This window comes from Protopterus annectens, chromosome 6.part0 (genome assembly GCF_019279795.1).
Source record: "Protopterus annectens isolate FY-2018-M chromosome 6.part0, PAN1.0, whole genome shotgun sequence".
NCBI classification, from domain to species: domain Eukaryota; kingdom Metazoa; phylum Chordata; order Ceratodontiformes; family Protopteridae; genus Protopterus; species Protopterus annectens.
In genome coordinates this window covers 733732707-733751830 of record NC_056737.1, presented here as the reverse complement: position 1 = coordinate 733751830, position 19124 = coordinate 733732707, and the positions used below count along the sequence as shown (strand labels likewise).

At 43.6% G+C, this 19124-nt stretch overlaps 1 protein-coding gene across 1 annotated transcript in view; it reads right to left on the bottom strand.

The window, feature by feature from the left end:
* Nucleotides 1–19124, bottom strand: part of KTN1 (kinectin 1) — a gene marked incomplete in the record, with an annotated part of 2305074 nt that overhangs the window by 2126026 nt on the left and 159924 nt on the right. The window contains 1 exon segment of the mRNA XM_044074427.1: nt 15427–15600. Coding sequence (XP_043930362.1) covers nt 15427–15600 — 174 coding nt within the window.

Here is a 19124-nt window from a genome sequence, read left to right as displayed (position 1 = left end):
AGAAGCTATGACGTCGGGGAAAGTGCGACATCAGCCGAGGCCGGACCCAGACTTTGGAATCCGGCCGACCGAAGGGCTGCCTGAGGCAGGACAACCCATATGTTATGACTGCAGATGCATCCTTGAAGGACATCTAGTACATCCCTCAGGGACTTCCCTGGAAGAGAGATCAGAGCGAAGAACTTGCTGCATTTGTTGAGTGGAGAGGCAAAGAGGTCACAAAAAGTTTGACCCCAGTGACTGACTTTCATGTTCGCTGCTGACTGATTAAGGGACCACTCATGCGGGACCAAGAGTGATCTGCTGAGTCTGCCTGTCAGATCATTCGTTTTCCCCAGGATATACATTGCAACGAGAAGGCAGTCTGATGATATCACCCACTCCCACACCCTCATGGCCTCCCTGCACAAGGGGTAAGAACAGGTTCCTCCTTGTTTGTTGATGTACCAAACAGACATGTTGGTGTATACTGCAATAGTCACCAAGTGGATAGCATCCTGAAAGGCTTGCAACGTTATGAGAACTGCTCTCAATCTCTTGGATGTTGATATGCAACCTGGTCTTGATAGGGGACCACGCGCCTTAAACCATCTTCCCATTTTACTACACCCCCTCCCCTGAACTGGGAAACGTCTATGGTTACAGTGGCTATCAGGGGGATTGTTTAAGAAGGGCCTGCCTAGAAGGAGATTGTCTGACTGAATCCACCAGCTGAGGTGATGCTTGCAAGCTAGAGTCAATCTGATGGGAAAGGACAGCGGATGAAAGAAAATGGAACACTGCACTGCCGATGTCAGCTGGAGAACCTGCATGAAAAATCTGGCTAGAGGAACCACCAGGATTGCTGCTGACATGGATCCCAGGGCTTGTAAGACCATCTGTGCAGGAGCAGTCTGTTGGGATAACAGCTCCCAGACCAAATTCTTCAGTGTTACGTGGTGTAAGGGGAGAGAAGCTATCCAATCCCTTGTGGTCAGCTGTCTCTCTAAATTCCAGGTTCTGTACAGAAGCCAGGTTGGACTTGTTCAGGCTTACAGTGGCACCCAAAGTGTGTGATAATTGAATTAAGTTACCTTTGTGTTGCATTAGCTGATGCCTTGGGGAGGTAAGGAGCCAAACACTTGGAATCCCCTGCACCTCATGTGAGCTGCTACCACTGCCATGCATTTGAACACCCAGGGGGCTGTGTTGAGCCCAAAGGGCAGTGCTCTGAACTGAAAATAATTGGCTCCAAGAAGGAAGCGCATATATCTCCTGGAGCACCTGACTACTTTGATGTGATAGTACGTGTCTGAGATCGAGCACACCTAGTCATCCTTGCACAACAGTGGCAGAATGGACTGAACTGTAACCACTTCAGAACCTCGACTTCTTTACATAACCATTCAACTTGCTTAGATCCAAAATGGGTCTTAGGTCCCCGGTCTTTTTCTGCACTAAAAAGAAGCAGGAGTAGGTTCCGAATCCTCTATGTTTTGCTGGGACCTCTTGGATACCTTTTTTGCAGTAGTTGCCAGATTTGCTGTGCTGCTTGCTCCCTCTGACTGGGTGGCACATCAGGGAGGTTCTTTTGAGTTGGGGAGGAGAAGAATGTAGCAACCTCTGGACATTATGCTTAGCACCCAACAGTTCTGAGTAAATTGGGTCCAATCTTCTGAGTGCAAAGCTTGTTGACCCCAATGCCTTCAGAGAAGAACAGCACTTCAGGAGAGCTGGTAGAGATCATCAGAAAAGGCTTCTCTAAAGCCCTGGTTCTGCAGGCCCCCTCTGACTCTAGGGTGGCACCTACCATCAAACCCTCTTCCTCTGCCTTTAAAGGAGGGTTTCCCCGTGTGGGTCCTGGAAAGGCCCATGGGATTTATGAAACTACATTTTCTTGCCTCTCCGTTGGTTCCTGGAAGACCTCTGGGGCACAGAAAATTTGATTACTACAGCAGAAAGGGTTTTCCCATCCTTTTTGCTGTGTGTGAGAGCATCATAAACCAATGGCCCAAACAGGGAGGAGCCATCATAGGGGGCTTTCACAAAGGACACCTTACAGGGCTCTGCAAAATCACATAGCCTCATCCAGTCAAGTTTTCTTATGGAAAGTCCTGAACCAGCCGCTCATGAAGTACCCTCCATCATATGGGAAATCAACTTACTGATGAGATGGCCAACAGAAGACAGAGTGAGCAGCCTGGGAGAAACTTTAAATTCCTCCACAGGCATGGACTCAGAGAGATGCCGACAGCTCCTTGATCATCTCTCTCTTAAGCTGTGTAAAAAATGGGCCAGGCAGCTCAACAACCTCAGCACAAACGTGGCCAAGGCTTAAACATGCTTCCCAATCCTGTCCAATGCTCTAGACTCCTTGTTAGATGAATGGACATTAGCTATTTCTTCTGCCAGTCCTTTCTTAGTGGCTGCTGCCACCACGCTGGCATAAACTAGGGGACCTTTGCTCCAATGCTTCTTATCTGCTGGAGGTACCAGGAACCCTTCAGGTATCTTGGGTATGGGTTCAATGGTGTCCGGTTCCTTTAATGCCTGGTGGGATATCAAATCAACTAAGTCGTTCATCGGGGAGGTCACCCAGGACATTGATGGGCCCGTCCCAAATGCCTCCAAGAGCACTGACTCCTCAGAAAAAGGTTGGTCAGACCACCCATCTTCCTTGCTTGAGGATCTCTATAACATCCTCGAAGGAGACATCCTCAGGTGGGGATTGGGGGCATCCTTCCCCCTCATCGAAGTTAGCGTCCTGGGTTAAGGACTTCAATGAGGAGTTAATATGGCTCTTTTTACACGTCTTCTTCCAAGGGACTTCGGTACTCTGGGTAAGTGTTAGAAGAATCCCTCCTTACCAGGGAGATCTTAGAGACCAATTGGGATGGGTTGACTCATGGCAGCATGAAGGGGCTCAAGGCCTCGGCCCAAAGGGGATAACAAAGGCATTTTGCGGGACCTGTGACAATGGATATCCAACCTGAGAGAAGACCCTCTCCACTACCTAGAAAGTTGACAGATCGGCAGAAGCCCCACAGTCTCCCCAAAGCCGAAGCGATGGGGAAAACAGCCAGGACTCACCCCAGATCCATGGCCTCCAGAAGGGACAAAACCCAAGCTGTCAAGTGCCAAGGCCCCTACAGGAAGAGATGGCTCTGACAAAGACAGAGTCTACCATATTCCCCTAGACCCAGCACCAACACCCTGGATTCAAGACTCGCTCTGCTCTGAAAAAATTGGAACAGGGCTAATCAAGAGTAACCTTGGCAGTGGATGAAGGGAGTTTCCCCTGCACCGAGACAGACACTTACGGTAGTCCCGAACCCTGCAACTCGGGAAACCGAAGGTCAAATTGGAGGAGGAGTCCTGATGACATGGCCTAGGTAGCTCAGAGATCCGACAAGGGATGGAGCAGAGACTACCCCCATCTGGATCTGGGCCTTGAGGAAACTCCTTTTCATCCTGTCCATATCCACCACAGACCAGCTTTTAGAGGATGTGGATGAAGCATACTAGGTGGGTCCTGAGTGTTTAGATTTTGTAGACTGAGCTGGGGACTTGGTCAAGGCTCTCGGATCCTAAGACACTAGCTCCAACAAAGGAGCAGACAGAGGAGGAGGAGGTGATATAAAAATAATTTCCCCTGGAGCCTAGGATGCTGATAAATCCAAAGGGATATGCAATTTCATCAGATACGAGGGAGTTGGATCCGAAGCTTTCTTCAACTTCGTCATAGGCTCTAGGGAGTTTCTTGGGGATGAGTGGATGGGAAATAGGAAATTCATCCCGGGGATCACTTCTGTGTCTCTGTTCGACAGTGGCACAGAGAAATAACTTTCTTAGGTGGCGTAAGCCAGGGAACCTTGTTGGCTAGGCTTACGCAGGCCCTTGGGCCGATAGCCTAGTACCTACCTATGAACCTATGACAGGGAGAGACTTCTTTTATAGAAGCGGACGAAGGAGGGGGTCCGAGTCTCCAGAGCTGAGGAAGGAAGAAGATCACCCCCTCCCACGAGAATAATTTAATTTCTCCCATCAACTAATGCTCCTGGATTGAAAGAGGCACAGACAGTGCGCACTCTGACTTCAAGTGACTGGCCCCCAAACAATAAACGCACTTCTTATGGGCATCCTGGTTGGGGATTTTATGCCCACATGAAATGCAGCATTTAAATATGGGCGAAGGCTCGTCTGCCATGACCACAGATGAAGCCTGCCAAAAAAAAAATAAACTGGTTAGCCAAGCTACTTTAACAACTTTAAACGTAATGGGTAAACTGTAATATTATAAGAATACTTTAATTATAACACTATTATTAACTAGAATCCTAATGTATAAACTTTTTTTAAATAACTAGAGAAGCCAGCAGATGCGCACACAAAAGGAAAAAAGGAAAATAAAGGAGGGAGGACTTACAAGAAAAATCGCATGAATTCTCCAAGATAAACTAGACAAGCTCGAGATTAGAGACCTGCGTCCAGATGCTGAAGCGGCAAACGAGATCTGAGGTGCATGGGTGGATGCAGTGCATTGTGGGTAAGAGGGAGGAACTCAAAAGTCTGATCCAACTCTAAAGAATGTGGCTGAGCCAGATCCGAAGGTTGGACCAGAGGACCCCATCATGAGGAGAAATAGAGAAGACATCAGATATCTGGTTAATACAACTCCAGAGAGAAAACAGCTTCCATTTGGATATTCAAGACTTTCTAGTGATAGGTTTTCTCACCTCTTGAAGAACCTGTAGCATTGCCCACAGAAAATACAATTCTGATAATTTTCAGACACCAACCATCCACCCTGTCAGATAGAGATAGGAGATTGGGATGAAGTAAGACAGGAAGGGTACATACAAAGAGTTTTAGGTACAAACTACTGGCAAATCTAAAAGTTCTTACAGTAGTGATCTATTTTATGAGACACAGACATTGGAAGTGGAGATTTTTTTACAATTTCCCCAGTAATATACCTTTCAACTTGTACCCCATTTTTGCCCTTAATCCAAACAACTAGTTGTTTTTTATGCCTGAAATCAAAGTCCTGCCTCTCTGCAATACATCTACAGCTCACTGCAGGAACTGAAGCATAACTACTTCAAAATTCCTGAAATCCAATACCTCTCTGATTTCTCATATGAATGTCCACAAGTATTTGGAAATGCATAGTTCTTCCAAACTCAAAGGACCTCCGGCTAATGTTTTGGGCAAGTTTCTGCACTCAAAATCACAAATTTTGACTGCACAGAATTCTATATCAGTCCATGAAAGTGCACACTAACTGGTTACTCTTCCTTTTGTAAGCCCCAATAAGGTGGCATCATCCAATCCATTTTATCATCTCCATCATTTTTAAAGTTTTGTCAGGTCAGCATTTTTACTCTTAGCAATTTTACTTCCTACACTAGGATCAGTGCTGGCATCTGCCACCTTAGCTTTTCCTCTCTTCCTGTTATAGGCCCTCCGGTGCCATCCAGGGAAAAGAGAAAGGGAATTTCCCCTGGTGCTCTGGCTAAACTTCCTCTTATCAATTTGAATGCCACTAAAACAAGGCTTTAGGCATATATAGATTATCCTATTCAAGAAAAGCATAATCCGATGCTAAATGTCACCAGGTATGGGGGAGATTTGGTGTACTCTCAGGAAAGGTGTGAAGTTTCTGAATTCAGTTTTGTGTCCTGACACAATCAGCTCTCTCAAAGTGTCCATGGTCAGGGTAAACCAGTGCTGAAAAGGTTTACTCTTTCTCCTACTGGGCTGGGGGTGGAGGCTACAAGCTACTCAATGCTGAACAGCACTGTCTAGAGAATGTAAACATCCACTTCTCTAGCTGTCTGCTCTGGCCATGCTCCCCTTTTCCAATAGCCTCTTTCAAATGTCCCCCTCCCTCCAACCATTCACACCTGGTTTTCTTTCTATGACATGGCCACTGCTTGATTAAAAAAAAAAAAAATCACACTTTAGAATTAGACAAAGAAAAAATTGTTTCTGTATGTGGACACGTTTCCTCTTTTTTTCAAGGTTTTAAAAATTCCTCAAGAGGGCCAAAGAGCATGTACCAATCCCAAGGGTCATTAAGGATTTGCTCCCTGATATTTACAGACAACTGATGGATCCACATTTAGCTGAAGGGTCTGGCATCCCTTGACCTTGGCTTAACATGAAGAAAATGCGTCAACATTTTCAGACTTGCTCTTTCGGGTCTCTTTCCTTAAAAGAAAGGCACTTCTCACAAGTGGGTACAAGGGGATTAATCCCTTGTATAAGACAGGCACTGAAGCTGAATTCCTTCTGTGGTTCTGCTGACTACATGCATATTTGCTGGTATTTTTTCCAGGAATTTCATTAGCCTTGGTAATCCCCATGAATAAACTCAGAACAGCAAAGGACAAAAGTGGCACTACATCAGATAAACCAGTAATACTCAAAGTAACAATTAAAAAAAGACTGCCCTACAAGTGTTTGATGAGAACTTGGATGGATGAGATATGACTATAACAATGCAACTGCAGCAGATGTCATTCTTCACTGTTGCAGTATTCATGACCTATGGGCTCTCCTGCCAAGGACAGCCCTATGTCTAACCAAAGTCTTTAATTTTTATCAGCTTTGTATGTGAAATGTATGCTTCCTGCTTCAGCAGAGCATAAAGGTAATGTACAGACCCTCCAAACTCAGAAATTAAGTGCCCCAGGAGAAAGGATAACATGTGCATCATAAAAAAAAGGAGATGTCTAAGGAGAAGGGCAAAGTCCTATTGGCCTGGCAGCTGCTCCCAACAGAAACAAAGGAGAAAAATGGGCAGGATGGCAAAAGTGAATACTGCAACAATGAAGGGAAGGACATCTAGTGTTATGATATCACTTTACACAGCTGGACTATGTCATTCCACATCACTGCTGCAGTATTCATAACCTAAGGGAGAGTACAAAAGCTACTGCAAAGACGAACCCTCCACAAACCAATGAAAAATAGCCTTGGCAAAACCCTCGCTGACTCTGGAAATGACATTCAACTTGCAATGCTTAGTGACAATGTGCACAGAAGACCAAGTAGCTTCAAGGATGGAACTTATGTCCAAAACCCTTGAAAAAAGCCCCAGAGAGAAGGCCACTGCCTTAGTAGAATGGACCCAAACAAAGGAAGAAAGCTGCTTGTCATGAATGGAATAAAATAAATGGCTTTTGAAATCCAGGAGGAGATTGGGTTTGACAGTTTCTAGGCAAACAATGTCCTGTTATGAAAATAAGCAAACAGTTACTCAGATTTATGTATGGTCTCGGTCTTGTCCAAATAATACCAGAGCTGTCTATGAAGGTCCAAGGTATATAGAAAATTCTCAATAGCAGACTGCAGAGAAGGGAAAAAAAATAAGTTGGACAAACTGATTAAGGCATAAAATAAGGACTGGTACGCAGAGACACCCTCTCCCTATGAAAAAATCAGAAAGGGAAAACAGCCATTAAGGCTTAGAGTTCAAAAACTCTTGGAATTAAAGGCAACAAATAAAACAATTTTCCAGGCAATGTTGCAGACAAGAAGCAGCAGCAGGTTCAAAGGGAGCAGGGATCAATTTCTCAAAAACAAAATTAAGGTCCCAAGAATGAGGGATAGGCTTTCTTTGGGGCCTGACTTGGAGGAAGCCTTTTAGGAATTGTTTAACCTCAAAATGAGAGAGAGAGGATTCAAAATGCATACAAGCAGAGATTGCTGGCAAGTGAACTTTGACAGAAGAATATGCCAAGCCAGCAGTTCACAGAATTGAGAGAACCAAAGGGACTTGCACTAAAAAAAAATGTTGCTGAAGCTCAGGACACCAAGCAGAAAATCTCTTCCATTTGGGCATATATGATTTTCTGGTATTGGATTTCCTGACCTCCTGCAGAACCTTAAGCAGGTCCTCAGACAGATGGTGTTGAAAGGGAATTAAAACCAATCACCCAAAGTGTCAACTGAAGAGCGGAGAGATGAGGGTGAAGGATACAACCCTTGTCTTGTGTGTTAAGATCCATCCAGTGAGGTAACTTGTGATGATTGCCCCTGGTCAGATAAAAAGGGAGGGGGGGAGCCAGTGCTATCTGGACCAAAAGGGAGTCGCCTACAAGATTTTTGGATGAGGAAGAGAGTGGGAGTATAAAGGAACATTCCCTTCCATAAAAAAGGCATGGTGCCGACCCACCTAACCAGAGAACTTGGGTGTATGGAACAGAAGTGAGCAAGCTGTTTGTCCAGAAGGGAGGCAGAGAGATACACTTGAAGGATACCCCGCTGAACTATATCCAGAAACACGTCTTTGTGAAGCATCCATTCATAACATTGTGTCTCGGACCTGCTCAGAGACATTGCCACCAGGTTTTGTTCTGAAAGAATGTAAACTGCCTGAAGAGAAACCTGCACTTCGATAGCTAGATCCCATGCTTGAAGTGCTAGTCTGCAAAGATAAGACTTTGTGCCCCCTCTGGTTGTTGATGTACCACATGACTGTGGTGTTGTCTGTTTAAAGGTCAGAGGACCAAATGGAGTGGAAGGCCTGGAGAGCCAAGATAAGGGCCCTCATCTCTTAGATGTTGATGTTATTCAGTCGCTGATAAGGTGCCAAAGACCCTGAGCCCTCATACTGCCTGAAGTAGCCCCCACCCCTGAACGGACATATCTGGAAAGAACTCAAGATGGAGTGTGAGTCTGTAAAGAGATGCCCGATTTGAGAAATGTGCTGAATCTGCTACAGAAGCTCAAGTTTTAGACAAGGAAGTAAGAGAACCAGAAACTCCACAGGGTAGCAATGCTGAAGCCACACTGACCAAGATACCAATGAAACTTCCTCCTATGAAGCTTGGTAAAAGGGAGCAATGGGATGGTACAGAAGCTGTGATGCATAACCCTAAAAAATTTCCTGCCAAGTATGAGAGACAGAGGAAGTAAGGACTAGAAGTTCATTAAAGACAGAACCTTGACAGCAAGAAGAGAGGTAATCATTTCAACAGTTTGGATCCGGCATCTCAGGAAGATGTGATCCTGGGAGGGGAGAGAGGACAGCCTTCTGGAGATTGACAGTGAAAACCAGACTGCGCAAACAGGAGCCTGGTAAAGTGCAAGTCCTGCAGGAGCAGCCTAGAAGACAAGGCAAGGAAGCCTGAGTAAGCAGATTGCCCAGATAAGAAAAACATTGTACTCCTTAAAGTGTGCAAAATGCATTGACTGGAGCCAGCCACTTGGTGAAGACCCTTGGTGCCGCTGAAAGACCAAAAGGCAAAAGCAGAGAACCAAAAATGAGAGGAAGAAACTAAGAAGCATTAATTCCTGGCTACGGGGTGAATGGAAATATGACAATAAGAATCCTTCAGATCCAAGGAAACTAGGAAGGCTTGAGGAAGCAGAAAGGTAAATAGAGTCTGCAGGGAAAGGATCCTGAAGGTGGATACCTTGAGGAAAGTATTCACAAAGGGCAGGTCTTGCAGTACAGGCCTCCAAGCCCCCTCTTTCTAGGAACCAGAAACATCCTGGAAAAAAACCCTATGCTCATTAGGGCACCTGCAACAGGTTAAATTGCTCTCTGATCCAGCAATCCCTACAACACCCCCTGAAAAATGGGGAATCTGATCGGAAGGGGGTTGATAAAGTGCCAGAAAAAGGGGGAAGAGACTTCCAATCCACAAAGCACCCCCTAATGGATGACTGGAAGTACCAAAGTGTCTGAAGTAATCTGTTAACACCCAGGAAGAGACATAGCCCATCTAAGATGAGAGAACCTGGCTGAAGGAGAGGGAAGACAGTCAGATGGAGACATATTTGTCCTGAAAAGAAGACTTTTGAAGTCTAGGCATCAGAGATGGTTTGTCAGAAAAAATTCTGTCTAGGGACTTACCCTTAGAGGGCTGATGAGGTTGTACAAAAAGTCAGTTTTAGCAGGATAACTCCTCTAATAATTAGGAATTGGGAGAGCCAAAAATCTGTTTAAGGTCCTCTGCCACTGTAGTATCAAAGAGATTCTGATTACCTAGAGAAGCATCAAGAAACATAGCCTTAATGTCATCAAGCAAAGCTCGACGATGAAGCCATGAATATCACCTCATGATAGACCATGAAGCAGCAGCTCTACAGGAGGCATTAGCAGCATTTTAACTACATGTAATGGAGTGATGAGCCACCTGAGATATGAATCCTACCAAAGAAATAGCAATGGACTTCGCCTCAGAACAGGCCAGGTCAGACAGAACCCCACCTAGCTGAGACAAAAAGGATAAAATAGACCTGGCCATGCGAGTTTAATAGTTAAAAGCACATGTCAGAAGTGCAGACTTTCCTCAGCCTCTTCATAGCCTTACTGTCCTTGTATAAGGGAAGAAGCCTTCAGGAAGGTAAAAGAAGAAAGGACGTTTCAGCAGAAACCAAAATCACAGCAGGGTCATAAGGAAGACACTTAAAGAAAACCTGAAAGCCTCGGGGACCTTAAAAATGGTTAGACCTCTTAGAGACAAGGAGGTTGGGAATCTGGATTCTTTCAGCTGCCTCTCTAGATTCTAACAGAGTAGCCAACACAGGGGGAACAGCAGAAGGCTTAGTTAAATCCATCTGCAGCAGCTCATACCATCTTTTCTGGACAGAAACTTGGCAGCAGTCCCACTTAAAATGCTCCATCATGCAACCCACGGGTCTACTTCACGTTGTCGTAAGCTGACAGTATAGAGTCTGATATTGTCAGCATGACAATATTGAAAGTGAAGAACACTGTGCAAGTAGACGGAAATCTCCGTAAGGGGAGACTTCCAGTTACCTCAATGTAGTGCGGTCTTGGAGTTGGTATATTTAAGTAGGGGGGTGTGGGGGGTGCAGGGGGGCTTGCCCCCCTTCCTACTCCATTTAGTTTTTTTCTTTAATTTTTTTTTTTTTTTTTTTTACATTATTCGATGTTTTACTTAATTCGATTAAGTAAACTTTCGATAACATGATACAGACTCGCAACCCACTGCATCCCCAAATGACAATTTTTCCAAAGGGGAAGTCAGGACTCAAGGACTTCTTCTAAGAGGCACAGAACAAGGGTAACAGTACATGGGTAGAGTAGGCCAAGGAATCAGAGTCCAATTCCTAAGCAGAAGAATCAGGTTTCTTACATCTTTTAGGGGTGGAATACCATGGAGGGGCTGTAATGGGACCACCCCGAGGTGATCTCAAAACCATAAGGGCATTAAACAAATCCTAAGAAAAATCCTGCCACTCCTTCTGAGGATCAATGGGAGTGGGAGACAAGTGTTTAGTCTTCTGTCCTTTTCTTAAAGAAGAAATTGGCTTTAGCAAACCTCAGAGGATCAGAACCTTGTCTTGACTCAATAAGGGAAACAGGCGCCTCATGTCTCTAAAAGATATGAGGAATCCCATAGGCTCCTCAGATATGACCAGCCACATTTCCCCAAGTCCACAGTGGACATATGCAAAACTTTGGAGAATGTCCAAGAAACGTGCTCCATGCTGGCCTCTGGGTCATGGCAGAGGGAAAAGACATCAACACTGGGCAGTTCTCAGGGGTATCATCCACCCAAGAGAGACATCTGGCACAGGCTGGACAGCTGCAGTATCAGACTTTGACTTATTAGCCTTTTTCTGTAAGTGGAGGCCTGTACCACTGGGCAGGAAAATTCAGCCATGGTACCCTGGGCCAACAACTTGAGGTGCTGGTTCTCAAGATAAATTACAAGATGACAGACAACTGAAGACAGTCTTTGGCACAGATGCCTGACAGAGCACCGAGTGTGGTCATCAGAATAGCCTAGACATGGCTATCTTTATGAAGAATCTGCCTCAACACTGACCTTTTCCTTTCTTGGGCGACATGAACGGTCAAAATGCACTAAAAAAGAATATACCCTGATGGGGTTCCTTTATGTGAAAAAGGCTCAGTATAACCAGCACAGTGAAGGAAATTCAGACCAATCTTCAGCTGTAGCATTCATAGTTGGGAGCATCCATACATCACCTTTATGCTCTATGCTGATACGGGGAGCACAAGTCTGATGTACAACACTAAGAATTTAAGATTTTGGTATACTGGTTGGACAGAGTGCTATCCCATAGGTTATAAATACTGCAATAATGGTGCTGGTTTATTCTCCTCTTTCTAACTTGCATCTTACTGACATCTCATATGGAGGATTACAACTCACCCTAAAAATAATCAAAACTCTAGAGGCCAAGGCCAGATGGGCAGACATCTGACTGCCTTTAATTCCCAGTTGGGAAACATTGCAGCAATGATCCAAGTTCAAATTTTAGTTTAAACCTTGACCAATCTGTACCTACTCCAACTTAGAAAAGCATATTTTATAGCACAACTAATTCTAAAGGCAATGTCTTGTCGCTAACATTGCTACACAACTTTATATTCTGCCAATCCAACACATTAACATAATGCTGTGTTTTGCAGTTTTCAAAACAAGCTACGTGAACAAAGGTTGGAAAAATGTACAATTTCTCTCTAGAAGATGCCTTACTGGTGACATAAAAGGGATAAAACCTTGACGAGTTCAAGTACTTATTAGAACTTTTTGAAAGTACTCAGACTTCCTATGCTTGTGTGAACAACTGAGACATCTCAACCACATGCATTGGAAAATCATCAGGGTGAATGTAACTTTGGCAGCACAGGTTCATTTAGGGAGTCCAGTCACTAAAGAAACCAGATAGAAGTAAGAGTAGCGGAATCTATGTCCGAATCCAGACCAGTAACGAGTGGTGTGCCTCAGGGCTCTATCCTGGGGCTCCTCCTGTTTGGCATATACTTCTCAGAAGTACAGGCAAGCACAGAAGGGCTGTGGCTGACTAAGTTTGCGGACGACTGCAAACTGGGTGCTATAATAGAGTCTCCGGCCGACATGGAGATCCTCCAGAAGGGCCTAAATGAGACTGATGCATGGTGTCAAAGCCATGGTCTCAAGCTAAATGAAAAAAAATGCGTAGTAATCCCCTGTGGAAAAAACAGAGTACCCGCAAACTACAACATAGGAGGTAATCCCCTGAAAGCTGAAGAAGAAATAAGGGATCCAAGGACCCAAGTAGATAGCCAGCTTTCCTTTGATAACCATGTTGCCAAAGTGGTTAGAAAATCCTTTTATGTGACCCATCTGATCATGAAAGGGTTTGCATCAAGATCTAAGGGTGCAATGGTGCCCCTTCTACTCTTCCCTCATCAGACCCATTATTGAGTACAATGCACCAATTGGAATGTACCTGGCTAGACATCTCCAGCAGCTGGAGAGACCACAAAGGTACCTAACCAAGAGAATTACTGGCCTCAAACAGTTGCCTATGCAGCACAATTGAAAAAGCTAAGACTGTTCTCTGTTGCATACCGCTTTCTCAGAGGCGATCTCTGTCTAACGTACAGAGCCATGTCCAACCCATCGTAGCAAAACCAAATCTACTCAAGCTACACATTCTAGGGATATAAACCTCAACACAACAATGAATAGAACATGCTGGAGGGATAGATTCCCTTCGCAGAAACTTCCCTTACTATGGAACAGGGTCCCGATCTACATAAGACAGAGCCCCTCACTATCACTCTTCAAGAAGAACCTTGATGAGTGGATGGGTAACAAAGTTCACACCGGGGATCACACCAACAGCACTACTAGATAGGGGCCAAGGGTACTAGCTGCTAGTACAAGGGTCTAGGGAACTACTAAAGGGGCGGTGAATACCGCACAATGTGGCTGGGCTAATATATGCCTTCGGGCAGATAGCTCAGTACCAACCTATGAACCTAAGTAGGAATGAGTGGCCATCCTCAATTTGCTTATACTGGACAGTGGTATCTAGGTTCTCTGGTTGAAGACAACTTTGCAGAAGCTACACAGCATCTACAATAGAACAGGTCAATAACAGAGCTCTTACACTTGCCAACCAGAGAGGAAAAAAAAAACATACAAAAATCACTAACTGGAATTTAGTGTGTGCAGAATTTAAGAGGGGTCAAAAATTATAGGCACTGCTATGAAGTTCATTGACTGTAATGGAACAGGAGTAGGACAGAAAAGAATCCAACCAAAGGTAATGGATGCAAAGCTTTCAACTCTGATCTCACTGCCTAGTAGGTATAATAGGTGAACTGAAAAGTCAAAAAGGGGCTGTGAATGCTTGAAGCCTAGCCTGTGGACTACAAAAAACTTGGGTTAAAGAGTGTTGGTGCAACTTGTGTCTGCAAATCCACATGTGCAGATACAAATGTTTGAGTGCATGCATGCAAATCTATTTCATTTATATATTTTAATACTTCCCTCACCACCATCCAGGCATAACAAAGAACCTTACACAACCATCGCTTATAATTAAAGTTTCAGCATTCTCCCAAACTAAGGCATTCATTCTCTCTACAATTTCTTGGCTCTTTCTTGGGCAACTGTGCCCTTAATTTGTCTGCTGTAGGAATGATGCAGGTGCATTCATCTTCAGTCAACAATGGATTGAGGCAAGAAGTATTCCCTTCCTGCTTGACAATTGCTCTCAGTCACCATCTATATACAGCATCTTAAAAGTAGGCATTTTGTGCTGATCCTATCCAGAGATCCATTCTGTCAGCCTCTACCAGCATGCAGTGTTGCAGTACTTATTATCCCACCCATAGATAAAATCCATGCACTGGATTGCTCATTGGAAAGTGGCCTCACAGGCCAAACAGACCTGGTGGCTTTAGTAGTTATCCACTCCTACCCCCAGGGGGGTTGATACAGCAGTCTATTTTGTGTTCTGGGCAGGATTTACAACCCAACAGAGACAAGAAAGGAGGTGCGTTTATTCAGCCATGGTAAAGCTTCTTCTGACTAATCACATCCACAAATGTATTATGCATGATCATCACCTTGCAAAGATGCAACAATCTACATCCTCTGCTGTATGTTTCAAGTAACAAATGGAATGGAATGAACTCAAGATAATACTGGAGGCCCTCACCACTCACTGAAGAAATATCCAAGAAAAGCTGACTAAATCGCCTCAAGGTAGACAGAATATTTCCTACATAACTGATGAACACTTCGTGTTCAAGTCCAATCCAGAGTCAACAGGGCAAAGCAGGAATTATAAAAATGAAAGGAAATTCGGTCTCATGAGGGACTCAAACCAAAGTCCTCCACCATACCATGCTGGTGTCAATGCCACTGCACCAATCAGACCCTATGGACAGTAAGGTGCTGCAATTTCCCTTAACAGTTTTTTTTTAACCTGGGAAACCTCCAGCATGGAAATTAAATTCAAGCTACAAACACAAAGAGAAAGACCTCTGCTTAGGTGCTCAAATATATAAGTGAAAGGCAAATATTGGCTCTCATCAGGTTAAAGCTGGATGACTCAGGTAGCCATAAGAACATAATTCTGTACTTTTCTGTTTAAACTGCACACTCAAATTATGAGAATCAAAGTGAATATATATCACAAGTAAGGAACTTTTACCTTTTTCAATTTCATTTTTCGGTTTCTTGGAAACAGCTTTGTATATACCATCAATTATGTGCATTTTTTCATGCTCAATCACCATTTTCTTTTCCAGTGAAGACGATGGTTCTGTGTTATCCATTAAGGGTATGTAAGTCATGGGATGAATAAGCGTTTCTTCAACCAAGGATGCTGGAGTGAGAAGAAAAAAGTCTGAAATTAAGTGCATTAAAAAAATAAAAATAGCCATACAAAGACAAATTAAACCAAAGGAGAAAAAACTGTCACAGTACCAAAAGCTATCAACCACTAATCTCACTCCTTGGTTAACTATTAAATGGTACATTAACAGCATAAAGTACTGTTGTGTAATTTACTTATCTTAACAGAAGATCATCGAGTAAATCACCATTGCAGCAGCCATTACAATATGGGGCATATCCTGCCAAGGACACTGTACATCGAGATGGTCTACAAAGCTTTGGGCTCTTTCTTTACATGCTCTAGGTCTGCCCTTAGCTTAAGAATGTGTGCCGGTGTAAGAGGAACATAAGTGGGAAAACACAGAGCTTTCTTGCAAGAAATAGGAAGGCTGAAACTGAAAGCTCTCAGGAAGGTCATGTCAGAAGATAAAAGGAGAAAGGCACTCCACTTCGCCAGGGAAGAAAATATAAGGGGGATTTAGGGAGGGAACTAGTACTACAACCGAGATCTACATTTGAACAGCTACTATTACTGCACGTAAACTACCCAATACAGTGTGTTCTTAAAGGAAAACTCCACCTTAGAACTCAAAAAACTTTTTTTTCATTGCATCTTTGTTTTTGAGCTATTTTAATGACTCAAAATCACTCAAGTTCTTCTTTTACAACTTTAATGTGTTTCTCTCAAAATGGCAGATGATGGTCCTGCCTTGGTAACATGATCTTATTTTCTTGCTTTCCTTCCTTCTTCTCAGAGTACATTTCATGTCCTCTTTATATGACTCATGCCAAACACAAGGAAGTGGTGCTGTTTTCTCATGCCATTAAAATATAATGACAGGCCTGTGAAGCACTGTCACCTAAATACACCTTCGGTAAAAGAGCTGCTTCCTGTTTACCTGACGAAGCCTCATTTATCTGTCTGCCAGAGCTTGTTCTATGCTATAAATAGCTGTTGGTTACTTGCAGCAAAAGAAAGCAGATAAAAACAATTTTTGTAAGAGGAGTATTTTGTAGTCCTAACAAACTTGATAAACCCTCCCTCAAACTCTCATGCTCGACTGCAAACTGGGTGCTATAATAGAGTCTCCGGCCGACATGGATATCCTCCAGAAGGGCCTAAATGAGACTGATGCATGGTGTCAAAGACATGGTCTCAAGCTAAATGCAAAAAAATGCGCAGCAATCCCCTTTGGAAAAAACAGAGTACCCGCAAACTACAACATAGGAGGTAATCCCCTGAAATCTGAAGAAGAAATAAGGGATCTAGGGACCCAAGTAGATAGCCAGCTTTCCTTTGATAACCATGTTGCCAAAGTGGTTAGAAAATCCTTCTATGTGACCCATCTGATCATGAAAGGGTTCGCATCAAGATCTAAGGATGTAATGGTGCCCCTCTACTCTTCCCTCATCAGACCCATTATTGAGTACAATGCACCAATTGGAATGTACCTGGCTAGACATCTCCAGCAGCTGGAGAGACCACAGAGGTACCTAACCAAGAGAATTACTGGCCTCAAACAGTTGCCCTATGCAGCACGAATGAAAAAGCTAAGACTGTTCTCTGTTGCATACCACTTTCTCAGAGGCGATCTCTGTCTAACGTACAGAGCCATGTCCAACCCAGAATTGTTGAACATGCTGCATGCATCTTAGCAAAACCAAATCTACTCGAGCTACACGCTCTAGGGATATAAACCTCAACACAACAATGAATAGAACATGCTGGAGGGATAGATTCCCTTCGCAGAGACTTCCCTTACTATGGAACAGGGTCCCGATCTACATAAGCCCCTCACTACCACTCTTCAAGAGGAACCTTGATGAGTGGATGGGTAACAGAAAGTTCACACCGGGGATCACACCAACAGCACTACTAGATAGGGGCCAAGGGTACTAGCTGCTAGTACAAGGGTCTAGGGAACTACTAAAGGGGCGGTGAATACCGCACAACGTGGCTGGGCTAATATATGCCTTTGGGCAGATAGCTCAGTACCAACCTATGAACCTAGGTGCGAAAATTCTCACTGCAGTAAATAATCCTTGCTGTACATTTATAAGTAACAAGTAGTAGGACTCTAAACTTAGTCTTTCTGCTACTTCCCAATGCCATCAGGAGGATTTTTCTCTCTCATGAATGATGCAGACTTAAAATGTGCTTTACTAGTTCCTCAGTTATTTCTGTCATGTTCCCCCCTCCTTTTTCCTATTTCATATTTATTTATACTTTGGTAACCAGGAAAGTGAACTGGTCCCAGGACTCTTTCAGCCATAACATATAAGCTACACTGGCAAAAATAATAATTATTAAATGCACATCAATAAAAATAAATATACTGACAGAAAGACATTGACCAAGACTGCATGTGGGACACATAGCCAATGTGTGAAAGTGACCAAGTAAATCAGTGAGCAACATTTACTAGAATGTATACATTAATAATGCTTAACTATACTATGTTTATTATAATTAATTGTATGCACACATACTGCATGCACACGTGTGTGCATATGTGTATGTACACGTATATAAAGTACATGTGTACAAAAGCGCGTGTGTGTGTGCATTTAAACATAGTTAAAAGTACTTCTGATTTCCTTTTCTTAGTAGTCTTAATGCAAGGGCACATAGTAAATGTATATTAAAGTATATTCAGCTGTTTATTATGGTTGCTCTCGGACCATACAAGAACTGAGTCAAAGTCAGTGAGAATCTCTTACAATGGATCTGCATGTACCAGATATGCATCCCCTCTGAAAGGATGTCATACAAAGCATAAATAGGGTTGCCACCTTTCGTCATGGCTAAAACCGGAATAAAGCCACACCCCACGTGTCACCAGTAACCCCACCCATCTCACCCCTCTCCCACCCACATTCCGCCCATTTTGTGACATCGTTATGCCATCACTAAGTGGGGAACGCCCTTTTTTTTGCTCCTGCTGCCTGCTTTCGGCTGATTTACTATGCTTTTCTGTAAAAAAAGCATAGTAAATCAGCCGATTTACAAACTCCGATAGCCTGTTTCCTTTTTGAAACAGAATACTGAAGTTTGTACAGTGTTTTCTGGACTACCGGAGAATCAGTTTGATTTCCAGTTAGTCCAGAAAAAAAACGGAGGGGTGGCAACCCTAAGCATAAAAGACCTTTTTTATGAACAGTATCAGTGCACCTAGTTGATAGGGTTGCCACCTGACTCTCTTTTTGCAGTTATGGTGTGTGTGTGTGTGTGTGTGTGTGTGGGGGGGGGGGGGCTTGAAAATGGTAAATGCATTTATACTTTACAAGAAAAAATATTTACTGACTTTTCTCTAAATGTCACAGAAAACATTGTTAGTACTCTTAAGTCATCTTAAAGGACAACCGCACCCTCAGACTCAAAAAACATATTAAGTTCATCATGGTTTGATATTTCCTACATTTTAACAGCACTCTGGGACTATTTAGAGCTTTTTAGACGCAATTTCTGACTCTGACCACATGAGGGCTGGCATTTTGAAAAAATCAGACTGT